The 18,416-nt window shown below is 40.1% G+C and overlaps 1 protein-coding gene across 1 annotated transcript; it reads right to left on the bottom strand.

The window, feature by feature from the left end:
• Positions 1-836: 836 nt before the first annotated feature.
• On the bottom strand, positions 837-18,394 carry RBM24 (RNA binding motif protein 24). The gene is made up of 4 exons (XM_035125289.2): positions 17,821-18,394; positions 16,800-16,923; positions 13,418-13,472; positions 837-2,971 (listed from the first exon to the last, which is right to left on the bottom strand). Exons 1-4 carry the CDS (start codon positions 17,986-17,988, stop codon positions 2,626-2,628), a joined length of 693 nt encoding a protein of 230 aa, XP_034981180.1. The 5' UTR covers positions 17,989-18,394; the 3' UTR covers positions 837-2,625.
• Between the last annotated feature and the right edge of the window lie 22 nt (positions 18,395-18,416).

The following is an 18,416-nucleotide window of genomic DNA, read 5'->3' as shown; positions in this document are numbered from 1 at the left end:
GCCACATGACCCAGAAGCTGTCTGCGGACAAACGCCAGCTCCCTCGGCCAGTAAAGCAAGATGAGCGCTGCAATCCCGGATTCATTCGTGAATGGACTTAGCTGTCAGGGGTTCTTTACCTTTACCTTTACCGTGTGGTGCAAGTGTCACATTTTGTACTGTATAATAAATTCCACAAGTTAATTATGTATTGTATGAAGCAGTACTCGCTTGAGCCTTAATGCTTAAGATTCACAGTATTGTACAATACTGAACAAGCCAGGAAATGCTTCAGTTGTCTTTTGATGTGCATCTTTGAAATCACCGAACTTGCTCTTCTCACAACCGAGGAACTTTAGAAAACACATAGAGGCATCTTGATATGGCAAGAAACTTTTTTTTTTTTTTGCAAAACTAAATAGGTTGGATTCAACAATATTTTTATTTTTATTTAATACAAGTGTATAGATTAGAAGATTTGAAACATTATAAAGCAATATACATAATAAATAACATGCACATGAAAGTCATGTTATCTACCTTATATAACACTGGCTAGTACTCAAAATACTTAAAATAAATCCAGTGACATTGGATAAAGTCCATAAAAATGCTATCCTGTCTTCCCTTGTACGAAATTGTTCAAGTATAAAAAGATTTCCAATACAGTGTAAAATATTAAATTCCTTTTTTAGGTCAAGAATAAAAATTGCAAGTTATTGCAGTTTCACAGGACAATGTAAAGCAGCGTTTCCTAGCAAAGGAATAAAAGTTGATCTACAAAGAGATGAAAAGTGGGAAAAAACTACCCCTTTTTTGATAGGAGGAAATTCTGACAACCTACCCATAACACACTATGTGGATAATTTCATGGGAGTTTAATTCCACATAGCACATCTAAAAATGGAGCTTCAGATTCAGTATTCCATTTATCTAAGTCTCATTAAGTTCAGAGGAAAGGGACTTAGTCCCATTTACATATTACCCCTGTCACACAGGAGTTGTTTCTGTGTTGCCCAGTCCTGTGTGTTACCAATACTTTCTATAAATAGGAACCCATCACATTATAACAGTCACATGGTCAATTCCCACATCACTCACCTGATCTACATGGTTTCCATTTGCAGGCATTATTGGTGAGGTGTATGGCCGGACCACAGAAACAGTAATGCATTATTTGGGCCTTTCTCCTGAGCTAGTGTGTAGAGTATTATAGCTTTATAACCCAATCCTTTGCCAAGCCTTGATTTATTGGGGGAAAGTTCCACTGAAATCAAGAGCTTTCTTCCAAGAAAACAGGCTTATGGTTAAGGTGATCACAGGAAAAGCATGAAACTAGCATTTTTAAGATCAAACCTTTAAAAAAAAGTATTGAAAGTACACTTATAAAAAGAGTACCAACAGAATTTAAATAAACCCATGTCAGCATTTTAGTTGATTAGGTTAATATTTCGTATACTATAGCTAAACCTACTAAATAACTTATACCATGAGATGAATACATAATTTTACAGTTTCACATCTAAAGTTGTTTTCTTTAGAGTGCAGCATAGTACAACTTTCAAAATAAATATATCTTTAAATAGCATTACAATTAAGGCACAATATAACCCACTTAGCATTAACCCTTGAAGAACTGCAATCTCAACAAGCCGTCTCATGAGACCTATGCTTTTTTCCCAATAAATATTTTAAATAGGTATTAAATTGTATATAAATCATTTCCAAAAAAACCCCAAAAAATTCCCTTAACACAGTTCTTAAAGGTTTAAATTCAGCAAATTTCTTCATGCCTTTATTCGCAAGCCATGAATAGATACAATAAATAAAAGGAGAAAGCTGTTGTAGTAAAGAGCTGATCCTATTTCAGAATCAGAATAGCTGACACCAGCAGTCAAAGTTTCCTAAAAGTGAAACAGGATGGAGAGAGGGATTAGAATGTGACAAGCTCATCAAACGAGCACAAGTGATGTGTTCTTTCCAGATCGGTCTTTGTTATTGATTGTCTGTACAGCTGTTGCGCCCATTAATTCCACATCACTTGCTCCATAGTCCCATTCACCAGAGGACAGATGAGAAAATAACTTTGGTGCCTGTCCACCTTTCCCCCCAACCCTCCCCCCCAAAGGCCACGTTCCTTAGTTTGTTCGATGCCCATTAAGAGATAGTCAGAAAGCATTTTTCTTACTCATTCAAACAAAGTTCTGTAGGCCATAATAAAAAGTAGTAATGACAGTCAGTGCTTTCAACATTTAAATAATAGTCATCTTCAGCTTGATACAGGCTACATATTGCTCACCTGGACTTTTTTCCCTGATAATGTAAAATGCATCTTTTACTGGTTTACTTTTTTTATTTTATAAATATAAGCTTCTTTTCGTTACTTCTGCCATCCTTTCATGATAGGGATGATGCTTGGACTGATATTACGATACCCACCCCACAATACCATCCATGATATGGATGCATGTGCTGTACAAAGACAGTGGAATCTGTTTTTGTAGTAATACGCTATTGCATTGTAGCTTTCCTTAAAGCTGGATTGGTTAAGGTTAATTGCCTCTTTTGTAACTATTTATATTGGAAGGCTTGAAGGTAAAAATGTAGGAAGAGTAAGAAACAGAACTTTCTTCACAAGTCCATCCACTATTGCATACGGTCTGTTTGCAGCTGTTGTGGCTGGTATTGGCCGAAAGCAGCAGCAGCTGCTGCAGCAGCTGTCCCAGGTGCCGCTGCAGTAATTGGTTGCTGGACTGCATAGCCATAACCCCCGGCTGTGACATATCCTGCAGCAGCTGGGGACGCTGCGTAGGGATACTGGTCATAGGCTGCAGCGGCAGCAGCTGCTGCTGCAGCTGAATATTGAGCATATGCGGCTCCAGTGTAGTCAAGGTAAGGTGTGGTGGAGGCTGCAGCTGCTGTAGGCTGGACATGTGGAATGACTACTCCTGGCTGCACAAAAGCTTGTGGATATACATAATGGGCAGGGATCCTGTTGAAAGACAGAAGAGGAAAGTTAGATCTCACAAGTAAGCCTTACTTCCAGCTTCAGAACTTTAAAAACAAACTCAAATTTAGTTGTTGTTATACGCATAGGGTTGCCACAATAACCAATTTTGATGGACAAATTGATCGTCTAAACAAGAGCCAAAAGGGAAAGGTCTTACTAAAATCAGAACTTAATATTCACCACAGTGTCACAGTGTTAGTGCCGATTTAACAGCAGCTGATAGTAAGTACTATGTTACTAATAATTTTAAATACTTAGAGGGGCCTTGAGATGTGTAGGACATCTATTAAAAGAAGGAATAAATGAGATTTCTAGCTATGAGACTGGAGAACACAGGGTTTTAAATTCAACGGGAAGTGACAGGTTCCCCCCACCCCAATACTTGCTAAGCAAAGCTAGTGAGCATTTATAAAATTCTTAGCTCCATGAACTGTATTATCTGGTTTTTGTTTTTGTTTTGTAGTTATGTTACATGTTTAGTTTTACATTGCAAGTTTCCTTTAGTCATTTACACAGATCTAAGGAAATAATCATTTTGTATCGTGGCAACCCTACTTGAATTGCTATGCAGACTCAGCACACATTAATTTCTCTGCAACCTCAGTCACCCTTATTAAAAAAAACAAAAACAAAAAAACAAAAAACCAACAACACAGGCGACAAAGGAGTTTAAATAGAAGTTCACGAGTGTGGTAAACACAGCAAGAATCACACTTTTCAAACGGAACTATAGTGCAATTCACTCCGTCACAAGAGGCCATTGAGGGGAAGCTACATAGATGCCATTAAAATACACAACAGTGGTCCCTAGGCAAATGTGCACCACACATTTGGAGAGGTTAAGGCCATGAGAGTCAAACCTGTTGTGACAAATCTGGCCACGGGTGTCCTGCTTTGTGCCAGCTTGTTTATTTCTATACAAGACATAGCTTTGGAATGGTTAGGGGCAGGATTATATTCAGGAAGATCTAGTGTTTAACAAAAGCAGAAAAAAATAATATTGTGAGGAACAACCTCACCGTTTTAAAATACATTATTTATTATCTTCCACATTATGACATGTTACTTCTTGTGTGTGCGCTCTCAGTAGTACAGTCAGACTAATTTTGATCAGGCTAATCGCAGGGGGTTGGACTGGATGAACCCTTGGAGTCACTTCCATGATTCTATAATGTTGATATTTGTCGCAAGGCTGCCACATTCAAAAATACAGCATTTACATAGCATACTGAGTACGCAACATGCTTCATGTATCATCTCAGTAATGCTTACAAGACCACTCTCTGCAAGGCAGATCAATGTTATGGTGGACATATGGCTGAAACTGAAGTAATTATTTCCCTAAGACTCCAAAGGAAATATATTGCTGAGATTTGGAAGATGGACCCCTCAGTTCACATTCCTTAGCCACTAGCAACCCAGCTCTCAGTTCTCCACCTGTTATAAAAAAATAGACACGGGGATCCTTCATATCACAGGAAACCCAAAATGTATTATTTTTACATTAGTAGTACCACCTTCAAAGCTTTGACCTGCAACTGAAACTGTATGGGGGCGGGGGAACCCTCCTATCCCCATGAAGTGCAACTCTAATGGGATCCAACAGACACACACGCACACACACACACAGAGCTCCAGATGCAGAATAAAAGCTTTCAATGTCTCATGCAATGTCAAAAGATTTCCTTTCCAGCTGTTGCACAAGTCAGCTCCACCTGGTCACCCTATATAAATATAGTTAAGATTAATGAGAATATGTTTAAATAAAAAATTACTTTCATTTAAAGTTGCCAAGAAAGAAAATATTTTCAGCTGAAGAATGCTGCCAACTTTGAAAAGTATTCCCCCCCACTATTTTAAAAGCGAAGATTTGCCTGTTTAGCAACTAATCACTCCCCCTTCAATGCCTGCATCTCAAGCATTGAAATGTTAAAAGTTTAACTAAGAAAAAAAATATATTTACATCATCAATCTCCCACTGTCCGTGATGGGAGAACTGTAAAGTGTTAGTGATACATGGAGAAACAGATGAGAACAGAGCAACAAAATTGAATCTTAATCAATGCCCTTTACAGATTTGTTTATTTTTTAATGGTGATAGCGATTCATCAGTTTTTATGTTGAATCCACTTGCCTGATTCTTCTGTGTATCTAAGGCCCACCTCAATAACAACTTTGTAGTCTTGTTGCAATGTTTTTAAGCTACACAAAAAGATGATTTGCTTATACTGTTTGCTTAAACACATTTGCTTCTGTCAAATCTAACAGAGAGGACAGTCTTTAGCAATCATGTGAAGTTCAGTTTATAATATTGGTTGAAAAGAGAACAAAACTAAAACTAACTAACTAACTACCCTCTATCTTTCTCTACATGCCAACAGAAGCACAGTCATCATGGCTCCGGTATCCTTGTTAAAGAAAGGAGACGCATAAATGAATGTACTCCTACTTAAGCTCTTGTGATTTGTTTCTTTTAAAGCCAAGCAACTAACAGGTGGAGAATTATGAAACACTATCCCTTCAGAACCTCTTGGTTTACAATATGCATGAACTCCTTGCAGGCGCACCACTATTATGCCATTTTGCACGTGGTGATTGACAGGACAGGCTGCAGTGGGTCTATTTTTGATCATCTGTCATGCGACAAGGGCTTCCAGCTGAGCAAAATGACTTTATAAGGCCAAAGTAAACTTCCATCTGTTGGAAAGGCCAGCATGCAGAGATTGTCATGATACTGAAATGCTAGCTCCTTTTATGCTCAGCAAGGTCAAAAGGTTAAAGAGCAGTTTCCCATTATGCTGCAGAGGCATCTTTATTCAGTGGTTTTAGGAGTGTTATTTTGAACTTATTGTTTGGTATATATTGGTAGGAACAACTGAAACTGTTCTAGATTTCTTCATTGAAAGGAGATAGTTTTGCTTTGGTGTACTAGAAATAAGCATTGATAATACCACAAACCTCTTCCTAAGACTGTAATATGCTTGCTTATGAGGAGTAAGCCTTGCTGAATACAGTAAGACTAGCTTTTGAGGAAATATGCATAGGATCGCACCACAAACCCAGAAACATATTTCAGTGGTTTGCTTTTAAAGCAAGCGTGCTTTGGATTCCCTATGAGTTGTCTGGTTCTATGCAGATTTACTCAGAAGTAACTGCTGCTGAATAAACTTGGTAAGCAATCTAAACAATAATTTTGTGGTAAATATTACCACAAAGTTAACTTAATAACTTGTATCATATAATATTGTGGACAACTCTGTACAGAGCATACAAGACACTGAAAATGAAAGATAATTTAGAAAACATAAATACATCTGCCACAAAACAGTTTGTATCAAAATTTTATTGTCTATGTTTTTGTTTTGTACCCAGATTATTAATGAGGTAACTAACATGTTTATTTCAGGGGTGAAGCAGAAAAAGCCTTATTATATCACAGGTGTCCCCTTAAAAAAACACCTTCAAAATAGTCCTTTGAATCTAACCCTCTAATCACAACCTTTAATTACTGCGAAATATATTGTATAACTTGCATAATATTTTTGAATGGTTTCATTCAACAATTCATAGGTGCCCATTAAATCAGACGTTTTACTCACAATACTATATTTGATCACATGTTATTCATTCCAAGCCCCCAACTGCACTCAGTATAATTGCTTAAAACTGATAGAGGAAGCTTTGTGGAAACTCAAATCCACTTTTTTTAAAAAAAGGTTAGCTTATATTAAGCCCTATTTTGTCCCTACTGATCACAATGGAAGCATTTTCAATAGAAGCACATAAAGCCTTAGAGTAGACAAATGTAAATAAAAACAAAAGGATGAGAGTTTTCTGGTAAGTCACTGATAGTCATTCATAAAAGCACAAAAATTTCACCACTGATATCAAGCCTTGAATTCAAAAGCATTTCATTACTGATAAAAACATACACACATTTACCTGGGAGTAAATTACACTGAACTAAACAGAGCTTACTTCTGAGTAGACCTGCATCAGACTGCACACCAGGTAAAACCTTGGTAAGAAAAACTGGCTCTTTCCCCAGCAGCTGCATGCACAGAAGCATGAATTGTTATTTTACTCTTACGACATTCCAGGAAATAGAAAAACGTAAATTGGTTGGTCCAGTGTCCTTTCCGCCTTCTTTTAAATTGAAGATAGCACAAGTATTCAGAAAGTTAGAGAAAGCAACCAGCAGTATTAAACAGAGACTTCCAGATCTTAACTTGCAAAATATATTAGCTCTGGCATATGGGATCTGCTCACCGCTGAATCTTTTAAGTCCAAGGCCAGCTATTTCGCAACATTAAATATTCCAAGATACAGGAAATCATTTTCAATGGGTGGGTTCAATGCTTTGCTATCAGCTATTACGGAAGATTGATTTACCAAGTTACTTTGGCATTTGAAAGTTTGTCCTTGCAAAAGCATTTCAGTCAAAAAGTTACCCATATTCTCCTATCTGCACTGCAATTTTTATAGCGACCCATGGAGTGGGGGGGGGGGTTTCCTGCTGCACAAGTGGAAATCATTGTGCTGATAGCATGGTTACAAGCAACGGGATGGATACAAGTCTCACAAATATTTTCTCTGTACTTGGGGAACAAAGTTTAATTTTATGTTTCAATTTTAATGGCAGACTCTAACTCCAAGGTTTTAGATAATATAGCCAAGTTCCTCATTGTATCCAGAGTCAAAATCGCTTTTAAAAAGTATTTCTGATTGTTCAGGTATTCTGTTAAATGTTCATACAGTGGTATCTCAGTTTTTGAATGTCTCTGTTGACGAACATTTCGGTTTTCAAATGCCGTAAACCTGGAAGTAAACGCTCTGGTTTTCTAACGTGCTTCGGAAGTCAAACATGAAACACGGCTTCTGTATTGAGTTTTCCATATTGAGGATTCCGTACTGAGTTTTGGGTTTTTGAATGTTTCGGAACTCGAACGGTCTTCCAGAACAGATTACGTTCAAAAACAGAGGAACCACTGTACAATTTGTGTGCATGTATAGTGTTTTTTCCTCTGCTGTGGTTGGCTTGACACCATAGTTGTAACTATTTTTAATGGTCTGTAGACCAAATAAACTGAAAGGAATCTTTTTAGCAGGCACACAATGAGGTTTGCAGTGGGGACAATGAGCCAAAGGGCCACTCTTTTCTCTTACCCATAACCCAAACCTTTCGGGGTAAAATTGCACTCCTGGCACATTTTTCATTTCAGGTATTCCTACAATCAGTGCTTCTTTAAGGGAGTACTCAATGGTATGCAGAACTGGAGCCTCTTTTCGTTGTTAAAAAAGTTTGGCACTTACTGTAACAACTTCATGGTGAGTACCAGCACCTTTTTTTCTAGAAAAAAAGCACTGCCTACAATGTAGGACATTACAACTGTGCAGGTAACAAACAATGTCCCCAATTTTGAGCCACTTTCTATTTAGAGTAGGGTTGCCTAACTTGGGAACCTCAGGTGTTGTTGGACCCCCAAGTGCCATCAGCCACAACTAGCATGGCCAATACTCAGGGAGTTGTAGTGAACAATGCCTGGAGAGCAACAGGTTAGGCATCTCTTAATTTAGCATTTTTGTTCTCTATTTTTGCCTGGGATAAAAATAGTCTGGGACTATGTTCTTGTTTTGCGACACACACAAAATGTCCTGTGGCTTTTTCAAACAAAAATTGGTCCATGGAAGCAAACTTAAGTGCTCTTTTTCCAACAATACACATGGCTTCGCTATGGGACATTGCACTACCCAAAGAAACATTTGGATTTAGATTGGGGTCCCAATACAGTAAAACCGTTTGTGTTCTGTTTCCCAGGGGCATGGGTTACTGTTTAAAACTACTGTACTGTATACTTATACTTTAAAAAACAACCACCACCACCACAACAACAACCCAGAAGAGGCTGCATATATATACCGTAAATAGCACCAGCTAATTATGGTGGCAATAGCAATAGATCATACGAAATATGGGTAGTAAAAACTTCAAAACTGGCCACCAGAACATCATGCTTTATATTAAAAATGGGTTTCTAGTACTAAAATTTACATGAACAAAACCAACACTCTAGTTTACTAAGATTTCCAAGAAATGAATTAAGCAAATGTTTTTGAACTAAACACAACCAGTTGGAGAAGAAACTGACAGTCCAAAAGGCACTAACTTCTGGCTTTCTAGGGAAGCAATGTTATGGAAGCATAACCAGGTTCTCTCACTATGCTTAAACCCTTTTAAATGACACTGTGTCCTACTAACATAAGCTGAGGACAAAATATAGCAGACACTCACTTTTCTATCAATACCAAAAGCCTGCATTCTGGAAATGGCAGAATATCAGGAAAGAAAACTTTCATTACAAATGAGTAGGGACAGCCACTATGACCTTTATATAAAATGTTAAGACATTTACCTATTAACGTAACAATAGGCAAAAAAAATGCTATTCAAAAACAAAGGAAGTCTGAAGTGTTTCCCCCCTCCAAAAGTAAAATACCAAAGGGGGAAAATATTGCTATACTACTATACTATACGTCCATACTAAAACAGTGGAAGGGAGCGGATGGCGCTGTGGTCTAAACCATTGAGCCTCTTTGGCTTGCTGATCAGAAGGTCAGCAGTTTGAGTCTGCGCAATGGGGTGAGCTCCCCTTGCTCTGTCCCAGCTTCTGCCAACCTAGCTATTTGAAAGCACACCAGTGCAAATACTTAAATAGCTACTGCTAAGGCGGGAAAGTAAACGGTGTTTCCATGCGCTCTGGCACTCGTCACTGTGTTCCGTTGTGCCAGAAGCAGTTTAGTCATGCTGGCCACATGACCCAGAAAGCTATCTGTGGACAAACGGCGGCTTCCTCGGCCTGAAAGCAGAGATGAGCGCTGCACCCCATAGTCACCTTCGACTGGATTTAACCACCCAGGGGTCCTTTACCTACCAAAACAGTACTAAAACCTTACCTAGTAAAACAGTACAACATTTCAAAATGACCACTTAGGGTCTGATTTCCTCACGTCTACCACCTCATATATTTGCACTGTTTTCAAATGAAAATCTATGTGACCATTGTAAGGAAGTTACTTAACGGCGACTTTTCACTTTTGATGAACAGCTTAGTCGTTTTAAAAACAATTCTGCAAATTTGCTCACCACAGAAAAAGTGATAAAACACACAGCACACTTTTTTTTAATGAATTAAAAAAAGTTTAAATCAAGGGTTGCCAATGTGGTGCCCACAGACATAAATGTGCTGAGAGAGACCTTTGTTGGTGCCCACTAGGTCCCCTTTCTCACTGAAATTAGTTTTGAAAGAAGCATTCTATTATGGACAATATAATGGCTAGCAATGTGTGCTTCACTTGTGTGTATGTCTGGTGCCCATGGCAGTTTCTCCAGTTTGCAAAAGTGCCCGTGAGCCCAAAAAAGTTGGCAAGCCCTTGTTCAAATACAGTGTTGCATAGTCAATCCATCTGAAAGTGTAACTCAACCATAAGCATAACCTGTCAAATAAGACTTTTATTCATTCAGTTACAATATAGCCCTACAAGCTACTTTAAAGTTGTTTTACGTACAGCACAATGCTGTCCATGCACACTCACAGACTGTAATGGGACATAATATCAGCAGGATTGCAACTATCCAGATACTTCTAAGTAGCCAATCTCAGAAATTGAGTATTAGGGCATATTCCAATTACACGTTCCAATTAATTGTGTTTAAGTTTATATACTGGTCACTTTGACTGCGATTGTGATCTGATTGCTAAGTTTTTTGTGCTGGTGAATGTCTTTGTTCATTCCAGATACTCCAATTGAATGGGGAAGCTCTAATATTCATAAGAAGTCTTCCCTCCAATACACACACTACCAAAGCATTCACTTTAATGGAGAAAGTGACTCGATAAAAACAAAACGCTGTTTATTGCTCCACCCTCTTAAGAAATGGATGGGACACAATCATATGAAAAAATAATAATCATGTGCTGGCTAAACAAGCCTTATATCAGTTGATGAAATATCCAACTTAGTTTTCCTCATATACAGTATCTTGCTTGTGGACTGGGCTTTAATTAGGTTGCAATCGGGTGGAGAACCTAACCCCTATGAGCCTAACTAGGTCCAGCACAGGTCCCTCGAAGCTTTTACCCCAAACCATACTATTGCATGTGCAGTCACATGCAGCATCATAGGACATGTAAGGACAGGGGTGCCTACCAAGGAACAATTGCCAGCTTGTTTGAATAGTTCCCAGTTATTCCATTGCAAGTGGATCTTGCTGACAGCTGACTGGTGGTCATAGTAAGACCTACCAACATCAGTTGTACTAAGGAGTTCACCATTGGGATTAAAACGGCACCTGCAAATGGACTTCAGAAGGACTTGCCATAACCACTGATCCATGAGAATATTTCAATTTTACAGGTGGGGGATTCTAAATATTTGATTCGCTAGCTAGGTTCCATTCCCCAATCCTGCTACACACACTTACCTAGGGGTAAGTCCCATTAAACTCAGTAGGATTCCTTTCTGCGTATACATGTATACATGTTAGTCTCTTTAGCTGGTGTCTGCTAGCCCAACCATCTTACCGTAATAGACCAACTAAAGAACAAACTGGGTGTTTAACATTTCCAGTTTTTAAAAATGTAAATAGCAGCTGGGGGTGATCAGGATCAGAGCATGCAGGAGGGGTGTGTGTGTTACCCTTTTCCCCCCATGCTGCATTCTTGATTAAACAACCCCACTGTTTGTGGGGAAGCTTCCATTGACACCAATGAAGGCATCTTCTAGAGGAGGGACATTTTAATTGAGACTGCAGTGTGAGAGGAAAGGGTTAAAACCCCGCCCAGCTCTGCTCCATAAACTTGCAGGCTCTTGGGCTCTGTTCTTGGTTTAATAAAATGTCAGGAGAATGTCATATGCCACTACAGGTGCCACAAAATACCTGCTCCACATTTGTAAGAACTCAATCATTTAGTGTGGCAGTACTTACTCTTCGGAACTTCCTGCCTGTTGATATCAAGCAGGAAAACTTTCCCTGTATTCTTTTCATCACCTGCCAAAACATTCTTGTTTAGGCAAGCCTACCCAGATGCTTACAAATGATGGTGTGAATTTTAATCTGCTTTAGCATTTTAGCATCTTATATGTTTTAATGTATTGGAACTTTTTCCTGATTATACCTTTTTGCAAACCAGTATAAATTTTATGAAATAAAAATAAATAAATGTAATATGGTATATACTTTGGACTTTGTTTAGGCAGTCAGTAATGTGGTTGCTAATGTCTCATTTCAAGATATATAGTGTTTCAAAACTATTCTCAAATAAGCATGCATGCTTAAAGTTTATTCCCCCTCCTTTCCTTGTTAAGTATTCAACTAACTTTTTGTCACAAGCCTTACTCAACAAGAATCAAAGAGGAGACAGCGTACAAGACACTCAAGCAAGCAGATGTCACCTCCAACTTTGATGCTTAATTGTAGAATAAAAATGCACAGCAACTTTAGGAATAGCATATGTTTAAGTAAATCTGTGGAAGGCTAAATATATATATATTATCTAATGGGAAGCGCACGTGGACGCACATTGTTAATACAGGGAGCTCCAAACCCTTCCCAAGGAACAAAACCAAAATTGTAACATGCAAGCAATGTTGATTTTTCTTTTTTAATAAAAAGAAATCAAAAAAGAAACCACACAAATTTAGCACTCACTACAAAGTACGGTTAAAAAATAAATATAAAAAAAGAAGTCACAGGCTACAGCTTGAAAGCAAGGGGGGGGGGAAGTCCCTTCGCTCCCCAAGGCAAAGTCAACACTTCTCCACAAAACCAAAATGAAAAGACCACCAAAAAACTTTCACTACAGCTCTCTCAATAAATAAAATCACACAGTTTAGCTATCAACACCACTTCATTACTGTAATAAATAAATAAAAAAAGCACACGGATATCTATTGACTATATAGGAAAAAAAACATACATGCATCGTTAATCACCATTTTAGCTTGGTTTGTGTGTTTGAGTCTACTGGTTACAGAGTTTAATTCCAAACAGAACTATTCCACCTCTTATCATCATATCCTTCTCATCAGTTATCTTAACTGTAAACGATCCCTGTCAGATTAGAAAGAGATAAATAACATTGAGTCAACCTGAAGAAAAACACCGAATGGGGCACAGTGGCTTATAAAAAGGGCACCCTTTCTTGTTTACCACATGAGCTTACGAGCACAGGGGCTGCTTGAGTGCAAGGCCGGCATGCATCTTACACCACTTGACTCGGATATAGTATTTATTTAGAGAATTATCAATGAAGTGATGGCATTTTAAATCTGGAAATTTGAAAAATATAATTTTATTTCCAACTGTCACGTTAAGACGCACACACTATATTGTTCCCACCCCCAAATATGAGCTTAAGGCAGACTTACCCAAAAGGCCTCTGTATTAATGCTGGGTGGAGCTGCTGGACACCAAAGGCAAAACCTAACAACAAAACACATCACATTCTCTAGGTGAGCATTACATTTACTTCACGTGAAAATTCTAATAACCACCCTGCGATCATTCTCAGTGAAGAGGAATATGTCACAGCATAAGTCTACTCAGAAGTAAGTTTCACTGCATTCAGTGGGGCCTACTCTCAGGTCGCGTGAATAGGATCACCATCTTAATATATTGAGCAGTATTGATTTCAGGTAAACAAATCAGTCAAAAAATGTGATCTGACGCCATGTGGTTTGAATACCTTGATAAGATCAGCTTTATAAAGTATGAAAGTATTTCTCTCTCTTGAGCATTATAATGTAGAATTAATGAGCTATTACTTCTGGCAAACTGCTGTAGCGTGGAACAAACGTAGCATCCACCATCTTCTAAACTTGGCTGAATTTCAATTTGCCATTCATGGTTTGAGTTAACCATGGTACAGGGTTATATACCTGCACTGGCACTAACCCTATGGTCAACACTACTCAAGTTAATCAAGGCAGTGCTGATGCAGAGAGAATGTCACACTGTTAAAACAAACCATGGAAGTGAGAGGCATTCTGGCAAGAGTGAGGGAGGAACTTACAAGTCAGTTGCACACTCCTGATCTCCTAACCATGATTCGCTGCACCAGGCTGGTTTGATCCCGGCTTGATTATACAAACCACAGTCTAAACCAGGCACCCCCAAACTCGGCCCTCCAGTTGTTTTGGGACTACAATTCCCATCATCCCTGACCAATGGTTCTGTTAGCTAGGGATGATGGGAGTTGTAATCCCAAAACACCTGGAGGGCTGAGTTTGGGGATGCCTGGTCTAAACCAGTGTTTCCCAACCTTGTGCCTCCAGATGTTTTGGGACTACAACTCTCATCATCCCTAGCTAGCAAGACCAGTGGTCAGGAATGGTGGGAATTGTAGTCCAAAAACATCTGGAGGCACAAGGTTGGGAAACACTGGTCTAAACTAACCAGAGCCCCACCCCCTTTTTTTAGTTTGGACATAACAATAAACTGAGAAGGGAGTACAGAAGCTGAGCCTCACATGACATGGAGGCTTTCAATCTCCTGATTGTAGCCATACCAGATGAGAAGGGAGGGCAGAGGCTCATTTCTTCTTAGGCGCATAGTACTAGTGGATGGTTTAGTGTCATATCTTAAATGGGCTGGTCTGATTAGTCACTTTTTCCTCAAGTATTTAAACACATCGTTTGGCTGCCTCTGTTTACCATCTTCTCAATACTCATTTTTATAACCTGATTCTACAGGGCAGCAGCAACTATGATATGTCAATTTATTAAAAGTAAAGGTAAAGGGACCCCTGACCATTAGGTCCAGTCGTGACCGACTCTGGGGTTGTGGCGCTCATCTCGTGTTGATGGCTGAGGGAGCTGGCGTATAGCTTCCAGGTCATGTGGCCAGCATGACAAAGCCGCTTCTGGCAAACCAGAGCAGCACACGGAAACGCCGTTTACCTTCCCGCTGTAGCAATTTATAGACTGTGCCAATTCATAGTTAGTACAAATTGTGTAAAAACCACTAAATGGTTTCTACATAATTTCTCTACAGAATTTCACTATCAAGGACCCACTGGCGGTAATAGAATGGTTAAAATGGCGATGTTTGGGACAATGGGATAAAACAACCCTTAATGCTTTCAGTGGAAGAGGTTCGTAAGAATGGACTGGTGGGTTAAAGGGAGCATGAAATTCTGTTGAAGTTTTAGGAACCCTGGTAGTTACTATGCCAATTGTTCACATTCCCTTAATAGCCCTAAATAAAAATCTCCAGCCTTTAACTTCTAAAATCAGAAGCATTACGCTGGAACCAGTTGCACTAATTCCACATATGGAGATGTGTGGCGGCTGACTGTAAAAAATATTATGCACACATTCGAAGGCTGAGCTCTGGTACGAAGGACAGCTTCCAAAGTTAAAACTGTAGCTCAGATTCAGCCCACGTTATCCCCTAACCTTTACTTAGAAAACAAAGGCAAGTACGATCGCTTTTTATCTCATGAATACCAATACTGAGTTCAGCAAGACCATGAAGCCCATAATACACTCTGTTGTTGTTGTTGTTTTTATCAACATGGGAAAGTATGTTTCTGTAAATGTAAAATGGGAATCCGGCCTCACAAATAATTGGAAGCCATTCCAGGTGGTCACTTCTGCTTAGACTGGACAAAAAAGTTGGCAGCCATCTGCCAAAGATGGCAGCAAGTGACTTAAGTTAACTGCCAATGCCGTCATCCTGTTGCACCATGTAGCAGGTGTGCATTTGCACTATTTTTTATTATTAAATTTATATCTGTCCAACATTACAGGAGCACATTGTGCAAGTACCATAAGCTTCCAGCATGTCCTCCTGGAAACAGGTGGTTTCAGACCCAGAAATTTATATTCATATAGCAGAATTCATCTCCAATAAACAATGGGGCCACTGTTTTAATTTGCTTAAAGTTTCCAAAGGAGGACATTTGTTTAAGTAATGTACCACTCAAAACATACAGAAAAACATTGAGTGTGTACCTAGTCCTATGTATCTACTCTTTATGCGCATAACGGCTATAATGCTATGCACATTTATTTGGGAAACAATACATCAGTGAGACCTGACTACAGGTGAGCTTACACAAGACCAAGGTGCAAGTTTTTAATATGAGGAAAATGCCAATAATGCGCATTTTCAGTACATATACAAATTATACTTCAAGGCTGTGGTTTCTGAACTTGTACCCCTATTTCTGGGAAACTTCTTACCAAAACATTTCATCTTGTGAGGGAATGTGTAAGGCTCCCTGTAAACACAACTGACGTGCACAATGACTTGCAGATCCAGACAAATGGATATCCAAAAATATTTTACCAAGGAAAGCCCCCCCCTTTCCATTTTTCTCTTAGATAGTGAAGTGTGTTTGTCTGTTTTGTGTGTACACTCACAGGAGAATAAGCCCTGCCACTGCACAGCTTCTGGTAGTGGATTACTTCCACAGCTCCAACATATAAACCTCATGGAAGTATCTTATGTCTCCCACCACAAACACTCATAGGAGACCCCATGGTTTTATGCTCAAAGGGCAGTACTGTCACTCTGACAAATTCAGCATTCATATTTGTGTTACTGCATCTTCCATCATCATATCATATCAAGTTTAGTAGGCTGCATTAGCACAACATAATTGTAAGAATCCTTTCAGGAATTGGGACCCAATCCTCAAGCTGTTCGTTCTGAAGTAGCTTCACTGAAATAGGATAAGGTTATTAAGTTTTCATTCTCTGCTCAGCTGATAAGGAGTCAGGTAGGGAGGACAGAGGCTGTTCTTACCTGGCTGCATTATCCTTGGTTTTGCTCCTAGGTACGCTAGGTTCACATTAGCCTTTCTGCCATCAATGATTGGGTTAGGATCTTTGCAGGCCCTTTCGGCAGCAGCTCTGTCAGCCATGGTTACCTTGACAATAAACAGCGTAGGATATCAGAACTCATGTACTTGACACAACTCATATAGTACAGTAAGCTGGTGCAATGTGAAATGGAAACACCGTTTCCAAGAGGCTCTCTCAGAACTTACCCAAATGAAAATGCTACTACTATAACAGCACAGCAACTTTAGGGTTGTTGTGGGTGTTTTTTTTGTTAAATTACGGTACTCTCCCACAAAAATCAGGCTATATTTGAAGCGTTTGCCATTTCCCAGAACACAGAATTGGAATTTTGCAGGCACCAAACACCCACTGACACAGTAGCATGTGCTGCAAGCAGATAAAAATACGAACGTGTCATATCAGCCTGTAACCAGCTGGCTTCATCGGATGCCAAAAATTCACTAGCAACTTTTCATATGCAAGTTATGATGCAAATCTCATCTGAAGGGCACAGCACAGCTTCCCCACCACCACCACCACCCCACCCCAGGGTTTCCTTTTCGTTTCTTACCCTCTAGAAAAGAAAGAAGTGGTCAAAATACACAATCCCGTCGACAGAGGAAAAGGAGACACCTCGTAGTTCATGTCAGTATTTATTGCGCCTATCAGCCAGCTGCTTTTCCAATCCGTTGCTCACAACAAGTTTTACCTAACTTCCAGGAAGTTCAGTTGGCTCACCTGCTTTACCCATCCTAGTCGCCTGACGATCACGCTTCCCCTCCTCCTCCTCCACGCTTTTTAATTTTTTGAGAGGACGACGACGCGAGATCCAAAAATATCGCCGAGCGTCTCCCTTTTCCCCTTTCCCAACCCCCCACGCCTCCTGCCCGTTGGGTTTAGGTAGCAGCGTTAGCCGCTCTCCAGGCGCGCCCACACATCCACACGTTACACGATCCACCCACCCCCGTGTCCTTCGCACTTACAAATCCGTATCCCCGGGATTTGCCCGTCTGCCTGTCGGTGATGACCACGGCTTCCTCGATCTCCCCGAACACCTCGAAGTACTTGCGCAGGCTGGAGTCCGTGGTGTGGTAGGGGAGACCCCCGACGAAGATCTTGGTGTACGTGGTATCTTTCTGCGTCGTGTGCATCTTCCAAAAAGATGCCGCTCTCCTTTAGCTGCAAGCCCCGCGCAAGCAAGGGATCCTGGTGGCGGTGGTGGAAAAGAAAGCACAAAAAAAAGAACGGGGAAAAAAGATTCGGCGGCGAGTTGGGTGGGCTTTGCGCGTGCCGCTCACTTCCAGCCAACTTCTTCCACCTTCCGCAGCGACTCCCCTGCTTTCTATTTCTCCCCTGTGTCTCTCGCTTGTCAGCTCTTTCCTTGCCCTTCAGGTAGGCAGGAGGCGTGGGGAGCTGCCTTGAGGTAGACGCTGTTCACGAGGAGCCGGAGGAGGTGGCGGCAGCGACCACAGCAGCCGGAGAAAGGAAAAGCACCAGGGCCCAGCCGCAGGCGACTCTGCTGCCTCCCGCCGCCTGTGGCTTTCCTCTAAAAAGCCGCCAGGCGCGACCTCCCCAACTC

The sequence above is a fragment of the Zootoca vivipara genome, chromosome 8 (genome assembly GCF_963506605.1).
Source record: "Zootoca vivipara chromosome 8, rZooViv1.1, whole genome shotgun sequence".
In the NCBI taxonomy this organism is placed as follows: domain Eukaryota; kingdom Metazoa; phylum Chordata; class Lepidosauria; order Squamata; family Lacertidae; genus Zootoca; species Zootoca vivipara.
This window is presented reverse-complemented; position numbering and strand designations above follow the sequence as displayed.